A 15,988-nucleotide genomic window follows, 5' to 3' on the forward strand; every position below is an offset into this window, starting at 1 on the left:
AATGCCACCATCAAGGGTCTTCTTCTTGATGACTCTGAGAGTTGTGGAATGTGCTTGTTCTCCATTCACTTTCCATTTTATCTGCATGCTGAGTGGCATGGCCCTTTTGTTTGTCTCTGACAATTTTCTAGGGATCTCTTGGTATCTCTTTGTTTTTCTGTGCTTCTCTGTGTCGGTGTCTGACTTACTTTCTTTTTCTGTGGGCCTCTCATGGTCTCTGTGTCCCTTTCTCCCTCTCCCACCCTTTCCTCCCTCCTTCTCCATTTTCTCCTTGGGTAGTTCATATTCTTTGACTAAGGCCAAAGTGTAAATGTGTTGCCACAGAGTGGGGTGTGGGGGAGGAACAGCCCGTCAGCTGAGTTTTCAGAATGTGTTTGTCGAGGTCCTATTGTTTGAGAGCAGTGGAGAATGTCAGAAGAGCTTATGGGGAGTGTCTCCCATCTGGCGCAAGCTCCTTGTTGTTTGAGGAGGAACTGGAAGATGGGGAGACCTGCCTGAGAGACTATACCCCAGTAAAGATCCATAGGCAGCAGAGGCTTCTGACTGGACTGGTGAAAGGTCTCTGGAGAGAGTGCTGGGGTACTTGGTAGCTTTCCTGCAGGGAATCCACAATGCCAGCGAGTCCATCAGTCTTGGCAGAAGGAGAGACTCTCTTCAAAGTGTAAATGTCATCTGTAGGGTCCCCGTTTCCTTCCTTAACTAGCTGTTGCACTTTGGGGCCAAGCTTTGTTCCCCATTTGTCCTACATGATGGGCAAAAGCCAGACAAAGCCAGCCTTATCATCACTGAGTGACTATATGGTCACAAAATTTAGGATCACCAACAGAGCCCCCTATGGGAATCTGTGGTGTAGGTCTCAGCCTATTGACGGTGGTTTTCTCTGCTAGGAAGGCCTGAGATGCCCTTGGGGCATATTTACTCAAAATGAGACCCACAGACATCCCCCTACCACCACTGGACCAGTGTTGTGGTTGGACCAGCCTTTGTGGTTTCATTATGATCACAGGACCCACCTCTGCCAAATCATCAGGGAACTTAAGAAAACGAGATTTATTGCTCACAAGTCCTGGAGGGTACATGGCAAGTCAGAGGGCCACACAGAAGGTTGTGGACAGAGAGAGGGGGAGAAAGTGCAGACCAGGTGCTCTCCCTTTATTCAGGTCCAAGGGTGGAATAGCTAAGGTTTCATGGGTTCCCTTTCTATTGGTGAATTTAAAGCATATAAAAGTGCGGATTAGGATGAGGGAGGGGAGAAGCAGGGTCACTCCAGTGATTAGTTGTCTGGGTTACTCGAGGCCTTTCTAAAAGGGGAACTTCATTGGTGAGGGCAGCTGGTTCCTTATCCTAGTTGTGTTGGTAGTATCTGTGTTACATAGCTGGGGATGTATTTATTCGAGATGGGTGTCTTTGAGTGGATGCCTCAGCACTCAAAAGCTTAATGTCAGGCACTTACATTACAATGAAAAAGCTGAATATCAGGCACTTACACTACAGAGTCCCATCCCACCAGTTTCAAGAACCAGGTGGACCCCACAAAGGGATCAGGGAATAAATTTCTAATGAACAACCAAGATGTCTTGAGTGGTGCTCTCCCTCTTACTCTGTGTCCCTCCCAAACTCAGTCCAGGAGAGAACACAAAGCTGAACCACCTGGGTGGAAGGACTCTGAGGGCACAAGTCCCACACATAGGGATGATAAGGCCCAGAGGAATGCAGATGCTGACTCAATGTCACCAAGTGAGTGAGTGTCAGAGATAAAGGTAAAAGGGAATGGAGTGTCTGAGTTCTTGTCAGAGGTCACTATGGAATGTTCTGATACAAGTATGGATATAATATCTTACTATGGAGTTGAAGGTAGGGAGGAATAGTGCATAAAAGGGGATGAAGGTGATGTCTATAGTGGGGACAGAGGCTAAAGAGCCCCCAGAGTCTGTAAATGTCCAAATGGTTCCCAGGGCTCCCAAATAAGGCTGAATTCTCTAAATTTTCTTGAATGTAAATAAAAATTCAGAATTTCAGGTTATTCTATCTCTTCTGTCCTGCCTAATATCCCCCCCCCCCCCCCCCCGCCAAGGATCTCACTTTCCAAGCGGGTGAGATGAAATTTATGCCTTTGGGGCCTAGGATGAATGACCTTTTTGGCCCCTTCCCTCACCCAATTTCTTGAAGAAGGCCGAGTAAATATCTATGTAGATCTTTGCCCTGCTTCCTTTATCTCCTGTCACTGATGGTCATATTGCCCTCCCTCTATCTCAACCACACTTCTGTTCCAGCACCATTCCGCTGCTCAGAGTGAGGGACTCCAAGAGAGTAACAAGGTAGATGGCCTCTACCTGGAAATTCCTGCTTGTTAATTAGGCCAAGACACTTTGCTCAAACTTCCTGTCTCTGGCTTTCTGTGTTGTTCTCTGTGCCTCTAAGTGTATTACTGAGTTTCATGTTTGTTTTCCCAAATAAACTCTGAGCTTCATTGAACAGGTCTGTGTCTAGAACCTAGTGCTTAGAACATTAATAGACCCAGAATAAACACTCAGTACAAACCACTGGATGAGCAAGGTCAATATGTGGATGGCTCATAGTATGTATGATGAATGGGAAGATGAAGAATATGAAGAAGGGTGGGTGGGGCTATCATGGATATTTGGGTGCATGAATGCATGAACATGGATGGGTTGGTCAACGGCTGGGGAAGAAGTGGATTGGATTGAACATAAGGATGGATAGGTTATTCAGGGGATGAATGGGCTTATTGATGGAAACTCTTTGAATGAAAGGTAGGTGAGTAAATTGATAGGTGGATGGAGGGCAGATAGGCATAGAAATGTTGGAGAAGTATGTTGATGGGCATGAGAGAATGTGTGTGTGTGAAAGGTGGATAAAGGCTGGATATAAAACAGGCAGCTGGATAGGTAGAAAGAAGATGAGTGAGAAGGGGAAGTGGATAGATATATGAGTGAACGAATGGTTGGAAAGACAGATAAATTTAAAGTTATGTTTATGTAGGCTAGGTGAGTGGACGGATGTGTGAGTAAATGGATGGAATGATTGGTGGATAGGTGGGAGTGGGGTGGAAACATGAGTATGTGAATGAAAACATTAATGAAAATTAAAGATATAAAAAGAATTATGTACAAAATAATGTATACCTCTCTAAAGTAATACATTTGAAAGTGGAGAGAAAATGGATGAATTTTAGCAACATATAAAAGACCAAAATTTACAGAAGAAGAGGTAGAGAGCCTATACAGCTTATAAAATATGTACAAAGAAAACTAGTAAAATAAATATGTCATTATAGAAGAAACCTTACCTAGAGTTTTTGGAGTGAAATTTTGTCTAGCCTTCAAGGAATAGAGGATATCATTAAAAGTATTATTATTGAAGATATTATTAAAAATATTACAGATCATAAGAGGTGCCTGGCTGGTTCAGTTGGTAGAGCATGCAACTTTTGATCTTGGGGTGCGAGTTCGAGCCCCATGTTGGATGTAGACTTTGCTTAAAATAAAATAAAAAATAAATTTAAAAAACTTAAAATATTACAGATCATAAGGAGAAAAAGTACATTTCCCAATTAGTTTTCCATGCTAGTTTGTTGAAACCTGTATGACTCAAATAGCAAAACATAGAAAAGTAATAGACCTATTTTTCTTTTGACCTTTGATGTGAAAATTCTGAACAAACTATTTGTTTAAAGAACCTTCAGTGTATTAATTCAAGTATACCCTCTATATGATTAAGGTCAATCCAGGAATGCAAGGATGGTTCAGTATATGAAAATTTAATAATATAAGCTCTTATACTAACAAATTAGAAGAGAAAAATCATTGCATGACTAGATGCTTAAAAGGTATATGATAAAATTCCATGGTAATTTCCAATAGCAGTTGTAAATGGATAAAAAGAAAACAACCCAAGTGTAGTAAAACCTATTTATTCCAAAGCCAAAACAAATGTCCTTTTATACAGGAAGAGACGTTGACTTTATTTAGTTTTTTTTAATTTAAACTCAATTAGCTAACATATAGTACATCATTAGTTTCAGATGTAGTGTTCAATAATTCATCATTTGCGTATAACAGCCAGTGCTCATCACATCACGTGCCCTCCTTAGTGGCCATCACCCAGTTGCCCCATCCACCCACACACCTCCCCTACCACAACCTTCAGTTTGTTTCCCAGAGTCAAGAGTCTCTCATGGTTTGTGTCCCTCTCTGATTTCTTCCCATTCAGTTTTCCCTCCCTTCCCCTATGATCCTCTGCGCTGTTTCTTATATTCCACATATGAGTGAAACCATATGAAAATCTTCTTTCTCTGGTTGACTTATTTCACTTAGCATAATACCCTCCAATTCCATCCGTGTCAATGTAAATGGTATGTATTCATCCCTTCTGATTGCTGAGTAATATTCCAGTGTATATATAAACCACGTGTTCTTTATTCATCCATTTGTTGAAGGACATCTCGGCTCCTTCCAGTTTGGCTATTGTGGACATTGCTGCGATGAACACTGGGATACAGGTGTCCATTTGTTTCACTACATCTGTATCTTTGGGGTAAATACCCAGTAGTACAATTGCTGAGTCATAGGGTAGCTCTATTTTTAACTTCTTGAGCTCTATTTTTAACTTCTTCCATATTGTTTTCCAGAGTGGCTGTACCAGCTTGCATTCCCACCAACAGTGTAAGAAAGTTCCCCTTCCTCCACATCCTCGCCAACATTTGTTCTTCTCTGTCTTGTTAATTTTAGCCATTCAGACTGGTGTTAGGGGGTATCTCATTGTGGTTTTGATTTGTATTTCCCTGATGACAAGTGATGTGGAGCATTTTTTCATGTGTCTGTTGGTCTTTTGTATGTCTTCTTTGGAGAAGTGTCTGTTCATGTCTTCTGCCCATTTCTTGACTGGGTTATTTGTTTTAGGGTGTTGGGTTTGAGAAGTTCTTTATAGATCTTGGATACCAGCCCTTTATCTGATATACCATTTGCAAACATCTTCTCCCATTCCATAGGTTGCCTTTTAGTTTTGTTGACTGGTTCCTTTGCTATGCAGAAGTTTTTATCTTGATGAAATCCCAATAGTTCATTTTTGCTTTTGTTTCCTTTGCCTTTAGAGACATGTCTTGCAAGAGGTTGCTGTGGACAAGGTCAAAGAGGTTGCTGTGGCCAAGGTCAAAGAGGTTGCTGTGGCCAGGGTTGAAGAGGTTGCTGCTTGTGTTCTCCTCTAGGATTTTGCCTGTCTCACATTTAAGTCTTCCATCTATTTTGAGTTTATCTTTGTGTATGGTGTAAGAGAATGGTCCAGTTTCATTCTTCTGCATGTGGTTGTCCAACTTTCCCAGCACCATTTATTGAAGAGACTGTCTTTTTTTCCATTGTGTATCCTTCCCTTCTTTGTCAAAGATTAGTTGACCATAGAGTTGATGGTCCATTTCTGGGTTTTCTATTCTGTTCCATGGATGTATGTGTCTGTTTTTGTGCCAATACCATGCTGTCTTGATGATCACAGCTTTGTAATATAGCTTGAAGTCAGACATTGTGATGCCCCCAGCTTCAGTTTTCTTTTTCAACAGTCCCCTGGTGATTTGGGGTCTTTTCTGGTTTCAAACCAAATATGTTCTTAAAGTTGTCTGTATTTCCTTGTTGTTGGTTGTGATCTCTCCCCTTTCATAATTTATTAATTTGGGTCCTTTCTCTTTTATTTTAGATATGTCTGGCTAGAGGTTTATCGATCTATTTAATTCTGTCAAAGAACCAGCTTCTAGTTTCATTGATCTGTTTCTACTGTTCTTCTGGCTTCTGTTTTATTGATTTCTGCTCTAATCTTTATTATTTCTCTTCTCCTACTTGGTTTAGGCTCTATTTGCTATTCTTTCTCCAACTCCTTTAGGTGTAAGGTTAGCTTGTGTATTTGAGATTTTTCTAATTTTTTGAGAGAGGCTTGTACTTCCCTCTTAGGACCTCCTTTGCTGTATCCCAAAAGCTTTGAACAGATGTGTTTTCATTCTCATTGGTTTCCATGAACTTTTAAGTTCTTCTTTAATTTCCTGGTTGACCCATTCATTCTTTAATAGGATGGTCTTTAACCTCCAAGTGTTTGAGTTCCTTCCAAATTTCCTCTTGTGATTGAGTTCAAGTTTCAAAGCATCGTGGTCTGAAAATATGCAGAGAATAATTCCAATCTTTTGGTGTTGGTTGAGACCTGACCTGTGACCCAGTGTGTGATCTATTTTGGAGAAAGTTCTATGTGCACTTGAAAAGAATGAGTATTCTATTGTTTTAAGATGGAATGTTCTGCATAGATCTGTGAAGTCCATCTGGTCCAGTGTGTCATTCAAAGCCCTTGTTTCTTTGTTAATCTTCTGTTTAGATTATCTGTCCATTGCTGTGAGTGGGGTGTTGAAGTCCCCTACTATTAATGTATTTTTATCAAAGTGTTTCTTTACTTTGGTTATTAATTGGTTTATATAATTGACAGCTCCCATGTTAGGGGCATAAATATTTACAATTGTTAGATCTTCTTGTTAGATAGACCCTTTTAGTATGATATAGTGTCCCTCTTCATATCTTACTACAATCTTACTACTTACTATTAGCTTAAAATCTAATTTTTCTGATATGAGATTTGCTACCCCAGCTTTCTTTTGAGGTCCATTAGCATGGAAAGCAGTTCTCTACCCCCTCACTTTCAGTCTGGAGGTGTCTTTAGGTCTAAAATGAGTCTCTTGTAGACAGCATATGGATGGGTCTTGCTTTTTTTTATCCATTTGATACCCTATGTCTTTTGATTGGAGTATTTAGCCCATTTATATTCAGGGTAACTATTAAAAGATATGAATTTAGTGCCATTGTATTGGCTGTAAAGTCCCTGTGTCTGTTGATTTGTCTCTCTTTCTGGTCTATGTTACTCTTCAGCTCTCTCTTCCCTTTCAAGATCCACTTTAATATTTCTTGCAGGGTTGGCTTGGTGGTCAATATTCTTTCCATTTCTGTCTGTCCTGGAAGCTCTTTATCTCTCCTTCCATTCTGAATGACAGCCTTGCTGGATAAAGTATTAATGGCTACATGTACCCTGAATATATCATGCCAGCCTGTTCTGGCCTGCCAGGTTTCTGTGGATAGGTCTGATGTTAGTCTGATATTCCTCCCTCTGTAGGTTAAAGCCTTTTTTTTCAAGCTGCTTTCAGGATTTTCTCTTTGTTCCTGAATTTTGCAAGCTTCAGAATTATATGTCAGGTTGTTGATTTATTTTTATTGATTTGGGGAGGGGTTCTCTCTACCTCTTGGACATGAATGCTTGTTTCCTTCCCCAGATTAGGGAAGTCCTCAGCTATGATTTGCTCAAATATGCCTTCTGGCCCTCCCTCTCTCTCTTCACCCTTAGGCACCCCAATAATTCTGACGTTGGTATGTTTCATGGCATCACTGATTTCTCAAAGCTTGTCTTCATGGGCTATTAGTTGTTTTACTCTCTTTTCCCCAACTTCCTTTCTTTCCATCAACCTGTCTTCTAGATCACTTACTCTCTCTTCTGCCTCATTTACCCTAGCTGTTAGAGCATCCAGTTTAGACGGAGTGTCAGGTACAGCATTTTTAAATTCAGCTTGATTAGATTTCATTTGTGCACTAAGAGATTCTCTGATGAGATGCTGACTTTAAAATAAAGAACCAGACAAGGATAGATGTCATTGTCTTTATTTTCAACATTGTTTCAGAGGCTCTACATGATATAAAAAGACAAGGAAACAAAGTAAGTCACGAAATCGGAATAAGGAAGAGTCAAATTTCTCATCATTTTCAGAAGATATGATTATATATAAAATTTTGTTGTATATTGTTATACTTCATAAGACAATTTGGGAAGATAGTTCGATAGAAGATAAAAATGATAGCTTTTTATTACGCTACTCATAAGTAATTACATCGATGATAATATTTTCCACTTACTATTCATTTTTGAGGTTCCAGGCACTTCAGTCCACAATGTGAACAGCACTTCTGTGACACTGGGCAGTCATGATCCTTCAGGCACTTGGGTCTATCAATCTTGGAACACACCATGGGCTTGCGTGGGCAGAAACCTGATTTGACTTTATGGGATAAAATAAGACATTTGACCTTGAAATACTTGATCATAGTTTGGGGAACTTGGGGAACCCTAAACAGGGTTTTCTTCTGATTAAGCCTCTTACCCTTCCCCCCAGAGTAACAAGAGAGTGCAGAAGGCAGAGTATCAACTTTCAGTGGTTAATAATTTGGGGAGTATCAAAAAGGCTTGCCATCTCTGACATAGACAATCTGATAGGATTCCCGCTGGCCCCCGCAGAACTTAGGGATTTGGGTTATCTAATCCCAGAGTACCAGAGGTAGAAGAACTATTGAGAGCACCCAGAACTTCCTTGTTTTATAAGTTGTAGAAATTGAAGATCATGTAGGGGCAAGTGAGTTGTCTATGGCCATACAGAAAACAAGTAGAAGAGTTGAAGTCAGCTGAAAGGCTTTGGGTTCCTTCCCCCATACTATACTGTACCTCAAAACACTAAATCCCTGGGACAAGACCATACTATCTCAGCACTACATGAGGAAATGAGCACTAGCCTCAGAGTCTACTGAGATCACTTCTGCCCACCAGCATTTTGCTACCCATCTTTTCCCCAGCATACCTTACAGGATATGAATATGCTCTACATATTGTGAAGTTCTGTGTAGACATAAGGGTTTATTAGGAATGTACCTAATGGTTATCATTCTTTTGTATGAATAAATGGATATTGTCACCTGTAGGGCAGTGAAGAATGAGACTCAGAATTAAATAAGTTCTCATGGAGAAAAATAGGGAGTGATAGTATGCATGGTTGGCTTTGAAGACTAGTACAATAGTTTCCTGAAATCAAGAGGACAACACGAGAGCAGTGATTGGGCATTAAAGAAGGAAAAATTCCCGAGAGATATCTAAGGTCAACCAAATGGGCATCCCATTCCATGGGACAACATGGCATGCTTAGCATATGCCCTGGAGACTTTGGGAGGTATATCCTCAGTCCTCACCTGTCCAAGCCTTGGCACAAACAAAGCCACACATGGATTCACAACATTTGTCAGTTTTGGGGCAATCGAAGTCACTCTTACACGAAGCTGGACACACCATACGGTCCTTGAAAGGGAAGAGTGGGCACTGTCCATTCTTGACTAAAACAAGAGTAGATGTGAGTTCCCTCAAACCCTACCCCATCTCACACTCTTCAAATATCTCCCCCCCCTTTAAAACTAGTATCTCTTTCTGTGACTTGGTTCACTCTACCGTGACTACCTCTGGTAGGCTGTGGAGGAATGGAATGCCTCAGCATCTCATGCGATGTAAGAGAAAGAGAGTTGGGCTTGTTCTTTGAAGCTCCAGGTGAGAAGACGGCTCCCCGGATTGGGGTGGCAGCTGAAGATGTGGTAGCAAGTGGTCAGATTCTGGATCTATTTTTAAGATAGATCTAAAATGATTTCCTAGCTCAATGGATGTGGATTGAGAATGTCGATGTTGATTCATCAAGGGTGATTTAGAAGTTTATTTCAATCAAGATGGGAAGAACTATGGACAGAGCAGGTTTGAGGTGGGAGAGCAAAGATGAGGGCTTCTGCTTTAGACAAGTGAAGTGTGAGGTGTTTGTGAGATCGAGATGAAGGAGTAGAGAATGCAGTTGGAGTTTGGGAGTCAAATTCAGACTGGAGCTACAACTATGTGGGTTACTAGGACATAGATGGTTTTGAAATCAATTCTTTAGGATTTTGTGCATGTTTCCTGTTGTCATTATCTGATTGCAAATTCTATGAGGGCAGGAAATATTTCTTTTCTTCTCTTATTCTTCTCCTTCTGCTTCTCTTTCTCCTTCTTCTCCTCCCTCTCCTTCTTCGTCAAGTCAGACTCTGTCAGAGTGTGGTGTGTTTGACTCTCAGAGCTATGGTTAGGTCTTTTCTTAGCCCCAAACATGAATTTCCCCCAATCCCACCCAAGCTCATTTCCCTGGCTTCTTCTTTCTGCTGCTTCTGAGAGTGAGCCAAGGTCTAATGCTTAGTGCCATGATTCCATAAAGCCTCCCACAAAGGGCCAGACCACAAGACTGCCTTTGCTAGGGGCACCTGGGTGGCTCAGTTGTTGGGCGTCTGCCTTCGGCTCAGGTCATGATCCCAGGGTCCTGGGATCGAGCCCCGCATCGGGCTCCCTGCTTGGCGGGAAGCGTGCTTCTCCCTCTCCCACTCCCCCTGCTTGTGTTCCCTCTCTCGCTGTGTCTCTCTCTGTCAAATAAATAAATAAAATCTTTAAAAAAATAAAAGACTGCCTTTGCTATTCAGGCTCACTGGACTTACAGACTTAAAGTTCCAGATCTACCCCTGACCCACTGTGAATTTGTGGGCAACTAACTTTACCTTTATGACTCTGTCTTCTTGTCTGTATTATGGAGGTGACGGTACACTATTCAGCCTGCTTCCCAGACTCTGAGATCAAAGTTCCAGTGCTGCCTTGTAAGTCACATAGTGCTGCATTTGAACATCAATGGTCACCACCTGGAATGCTACCATTTAGCAAGCCCACACTACTGAACAGTCCCCATGTCAAACCCTTGTGTCCTGATCACATATAATCCACCAAAAACTCAGTGAGGTCTTTGCTGTTATTCCAGTATTACAGGGGAGGGAACTGAAACTAGGTGAAGTAATTTGCAGTAAATGGGGAAAGGAGAATTTTTATCTGGGTTATCTGACACCTACTTCTGTAAGACACTGTCTCCCAGTATCATTGATGCTTGTCATTATAGTAGGAATCAATCCACAGCCCTCACCTTCACCTAATCCTATTCTTCACTTACTCCATGCTCTACCCATACAGGTTCTGGGATTCCAGAACCTGACCTGTTTATGCTTCATACTTTGGTGAGTCCCCAGGTACTACTCAATAGATATGTGCACTATGTCATTTTTCTGGCACAACAACTCCATTAGGTAAATACTATTATTATCCCCCTTTTATAGACAAGAATACTGAAGTTCAGGGAAGCAGGCAACTGACCCAAGACCACCCATTCAGTGGATGACAGAGTTGACTTGAACCAAGACAGTTTAGCCTCAAAGCCTGAGCATATAACTGTGCTGGTATACTATTTCTGGGTTAGTCTAGTCCCTCTGATTGCCAGGGATATAAGTCTTACCAGCTGATGAGCAAGCCATTTTGCAGTTTGCGATGCTGATGAAGTTGTTGGCATTCCCATTGCAGCCTCCATAGATAAAGGGTTGGCAGGACTGATGTTTAAAGTCAAAATACCAGCGTAAGATACTAATGTTACACTGTCCTTCGTCAAAGGGTAGCATGCAGGGTTCTGAAGGTGGGGAAGCAAAGAGGGAAGAACATAAAGGGTAGGAAAAAAGAGAAAGGGTCAGGCTCTCAGCTTTTACCCAGTTCTTGGTATGACCACACAAGTCATAGAGAGAGCCACTGTCAATGAAAGTTCTAGCCTAGCTCTCCTACAAATATGGAACTGATCTTTCTTCTCTTAGGCCCTGAGCTTTGGTAGCACAAGATTTGTTCAGCGACTATATCCAAAGTGCCTAACAAAGCGCCTGGCACATAGAAGGAACGAAACACGAAGAAAGAAAAACAGCAGCCTCTCATATCTGGAAGCTGATCTGATGCTCACAGCTAAGCCATGTCATTCCTTCTCAGATAGAAACAAGCCACAGGACATCCACATCAAACAGGGTTGCCTCAGGACCATCATAAAAGGAGACTAAAAAACAGTATTGTGAAACCCACAAAATACCAAACACCTATGAGTACTTTATGCTTCTCTACCCATTATGACTTTATCCTCAGCCTAGCCTGCCTTCTCTGTACATAAGATTCCCTGAGAGCATCATAAAATTGCCCCACTTTCCGACAACACCCAATGTAGAGCAAATCCACCCCCCCAAATTCCCCAATCAAACCCTCAATCCTGTAGTAGATTCTTTCCAACAGCTTCTTACTGAGATCCCTCAGGTTGTCTATGGTGAACGTTCTCCCTCACTACAACAAGTAATAAATCCAACTTGTTCAACTACAGGTGTGTTCCTGATGGTCTTTGGCTAAAGGGCATTAACAATAGATATCTGTTGAGTGAATGCATGCAAGTATATATACATAATGCAGAATTTCCTATTGTGAGATGCTCTAAACTTTGAGTCGCCAGAAAACCTCTTTGAAGGCCAAAGAGTCCAAAACCAAGCCCAGCATCTAAGCTGACTGAGGTTTGTATTTACCATAATGCCAACAATAGTCTCTTGACACTTAGTGAGCACTCAACAAGTATTACTTATTTGTGAATGTTTGAATATTGGATCAAAGAAGACTATCATCAATATTTTCCAGTTGACATCCCCCATGCCTAGACTCATTGTTTGTACTTGAGGGTTGGGAATCTGATTAGAGAAAGAGAAAAGCATGAATCCTGACCTCTTTGCCCTACCATCCAAGGGAATCATTCAACCAGCTCTGGATGGAGCAGAAAGTAAGACACCTCAAAAAGCACCTGTGCCCTCAGCCTGGAAGCTACTACCTTGGAATGGATCCATGCACTTTTTCCCACACCCGAATGAGCAGCACTTCATGTGTTTTAGGCACTGCAAATCAGTTGTGCAGAAGTCTGGAACTTCAGTCTCACAGATGACCCTCTCTCGGGGGCACACTCCTGGTTTCTCTGCAAGAAAGCAATGTCCAAATTCACATCCCTTGAGAGTTTCAGCTCTCCTCCCATTGCAAAGGTAATAGTGACATTCTATCAGCCCTCTTTTCTATCTTCCATCCTCAGTTCTCCCTCTGTTTATATTTAGGGGCTGGGTCTGCCTCTCACCACTCATAGCTCATTTAGATTGATCTGAATCTGGAATCTGTGCTCAGGTCAACTGAAGGGGAGCATCTCAGATTCCACAGCAGGGAATTAGATAGGGACCAAGAGCCTTACCTTAAGTTCAGGAGCTCCTCTCTCCTCTTGAAACTTAATATGTTAATGCCCAATTCCTCTGCCTCCAGAGTCTTAGTTGATAGGGGAAATTAATTAGTAAGGAGTGGTAGAAATATCATGGAAATAGGGGTATAGGAGTCATGAGGCCTGATTTGGATCCCCTGACTCCTTGTGAAATCAAGACCAACCTGAGTTCCACTATATAACTTCTTAGTTACCCCCTTTAGGGTAACAGAAATGGGCATCGGGTGGAGCAGTGTAAAACAGACCTGGTTTGGGAGCCTGACTCCAACACGACTAGCTAAATAATCTTGGGGGGAAAAATATTCCTCCTGAGTCCAACATTTCCCATCTATAAAATGAGAATTACAATCTCTACCTTACAAACTGCTTCTAAGAATTAAGGGGGATGATGCCTGTAATGCATTCATCACAGTGCCTGGCACATGCGAAGAGCTTGGCAAATATGGGTTTGCTTCCTCCCTTTTTAGGGCTAGACACAGCTTCCTAATTTCTGAGCTTGTGGGAGGCAGAATTCTAAAGTTGCATCCCCAAGATTCCTGTCCTCTGGTTACTGAATCAACATGAATTTAGGTGGGCTATGACGGATTTCATAGATGGAATTAGAGCCCCAAGTTAATTGACCTTAAAATAGAGAGATTATCCGACTGGGTCAGATCTAAGTTGTTGAGGCCTTAAAAAGAAGAGTTTTCCCCTTGACTAATAAAGAAGAGGTAAGAGAGATTTGAACCCAACATGCTATTAGGAGTTTTGAGGACAAAGAGAACTTAGTGTCCTGGATTGAAGGTGGCCTCTGGAAACAACTTCAGTGGTACAACTATAAGGAAATGATTCTGCCACCACCAGTGAGTGTCCATGAGAACCCTGGGTCCCAGATGGGAACTGCAGCTTTGGCTGCCCTGGATTCAGCCTGCTGAGAACCTGAGCAGAGAAACCTGACACACCACACCAGACTTCTGACCAGAGAGGCATGATCCTTTTGGAGACTACTGAATCTTGGAATTATAGAAGTTTAGAATTGGAAAGACCATATTGATCATTAGTATCACCCTCCTAATTTCCCAGGTTAAAAAAAAAATGAAGTCAGATGGGAAAATACAGTGAATGAGGGGTGGGTCTAGGACCTCCAATCCATGACTCACTCCAGAAGCCCTGAACACTGACCATTGAGACTTTTAGTACTTTCCAGCTATATTTCTTACCCTTCATACCACTCTTCATGCACTCTCCAAGGATGTCTGAGGCTAGGAAGAATTATGGTTCCTAATCTGTAGTGTACATTGAAAACACCTGTGCATCTTTTAGAAACTACAGACCACGGCCTGAATCAGAATCTCTAGAAAGTGAAGCCTAGGGGCTTAATTTTTTTTCTCTCTCTCTTTTTTTAATTTAAATTCAATTAGCCAAGGTATAGTACATCATTTAAAAGCACCTCTGGTGACACTGAAGCAGGCAGTTGGGCACCATGATGTAGGCTGCTACTGGGGAACTACTGTTCTAGGTTTGGGCACAGAGAGAGTAAAGCAATTCAAATAGGGACACCTCCAAAGAGGTAAAAAGGCATAGAAATCTTGGAATTATAAAGACAAATGTCCCCTCGCTAGTGTAGACTCTAGTCAGTCTTGCCTCCCTTCTGCTTCTGAGGCATGTAAACCGTTTTTGGTTTAGCCATTGTAGCTCCTTGCCCTACTGTCAGCTTCAGCGCTCAGTTAGAATCCTCCTCCCTCCCAGTCAGCCCTCCTCAGCTACTTACCTTGTCTGTGCAGTCCCCTCCCCAAATGCACAAGCCCTGGGGGTTCCTCTGCAGCTACTGGGGATGGTCCCCAGAGTTTGGGTCTCAGCTCTCTCCTGTCATTACCTGACACACACTTCCCGCATCAATTTGCATGATGCTAACTGTGGTCCCCATGCCTCCCTCCAGACCTATTCTCACTTCCAAGCTAAGGCACGTATCCAACCACCTGGGGAACATATGTCTGGGCCCCTCAAGAGAACTGTAAGCCCACATGTATAAATTAGAATTAGCTTCTCCCTATTCCTCAGCAGTACCTCCTTCTCTCTGCTCCCATCTTTATATTTGGCATCAACAGGCCCTCAGGCTGTCTTGAGAACCCTGAGATTCACTCTTCCCTCTCCTTTACCCTAGCATCCTATCAGTCATGGACTTGGGCCAGTTCTACCTCCCAATCTCTCTCCAAGCCCCATGGCTTCCCCTCTTGGCCACCACTTGCGGGTCAGCCCCCAGCGTCATCCCCAACTCTCTCCTCCACTTGTGCAACCACCTCCTCACTGTCCTCTGCCCTCGGACTCTTGCCTAGTGACTGATTCACTTTAAAAAAATTAAACTTGGAAAAGACACATGTCAGGTAAAGCTAGGGAAATAATTTGGAGGGAACAGTTGAGGGAAGGATTTGAAGGGTCCAGGGTGGGTGAGTAGGGCTAGTTCTCTGAAGCCACAGAGGAAGTGATCTCATAAAACAGGAGTCCTTGCCTCCTGTCTGACCCTTAGTCCCAGGAAATCCTCCTAAGCAGGGGTAGTTGCAGCTTCTCTGAACCCACGTTTGACTCTCTTGATTGGCGATGAAGTGCTCTCCTCCATAGAGAGAGAGAGAAGCAGCAGGAGTGCTACATTTCTCCAGAAGAAGGTGGAATTATGGAGAGGAAGGTGCCTGTGTGGGATGAGAAGAGGCATGGGGTTTAGGTACAAGCCAGACAGAGACACAGACCATGTGCTGAAAACCATGAAGACAGCCCACCACTTCTTTCACTTCACAGATGAGGAAACCAACCAAATTGTGCAGTGGTGAATGGGTTTGTCTGAGATCATGTGGAGAGTAGGATAGGACCTTCAGACCCAGGCCCAGGACCCTCCCAGTGGCCCCATACTCTGCCACAGTACTGTCCCACCAGGACATTCACCTATTGTCTTGCTCCTACATGAGAGGTCACATATGAATGATTACAGGGATTTGTCTGGAACAGTTG

General features: G+C 42.5%; 1 protein-coding gene across 1 annotated transcript; it reads right to left on the reverse strand.

Annotated features, from left to right (window-relative positions):
- Nucleotides 1-7,949: 7,949 nt before the first annotated feature.
- On the reverse strand, nucleotides 7,950-15,695 carry WFDC8 (WAP four-disulfide core domain 8). Its single transcript, XM_036103867.1, has 5 exons — nucleotides 15,563-15,695; nucleotides 12,578-12,718; nucleotides 11,195-11,362; nucleotides 9,048-9,188; nucleotides 7,950-8,089 (listed from the first exon to the last, which is right to left on the reverse strand). Exons 1-5 carry the CDS (start codon nucleotides 15,693-15,695, stop codon nucleotides 7,950-7,952), a joined length of 723 nt encoding a protein of 240 aa, XP_035959760.1.
- Nucleotides 15,696-15,988: the final 293 nt, after the last annotated feature.

Source organism: Halichoerus grypus, chromosome 10 (genome assembly GCF_964656455.1).
Source record: "Halichoerus grypus chromosome 10, mHalGry1.hap1.1, whole genome shotgun sequence".
NCBI classification, from domain to species: domain Eukaryota; kingdom Metazoa; phylum Chordata; class Mammalia; order Carnivora; family Phocidae; genus Halichoerus; species Halichoerus grypus.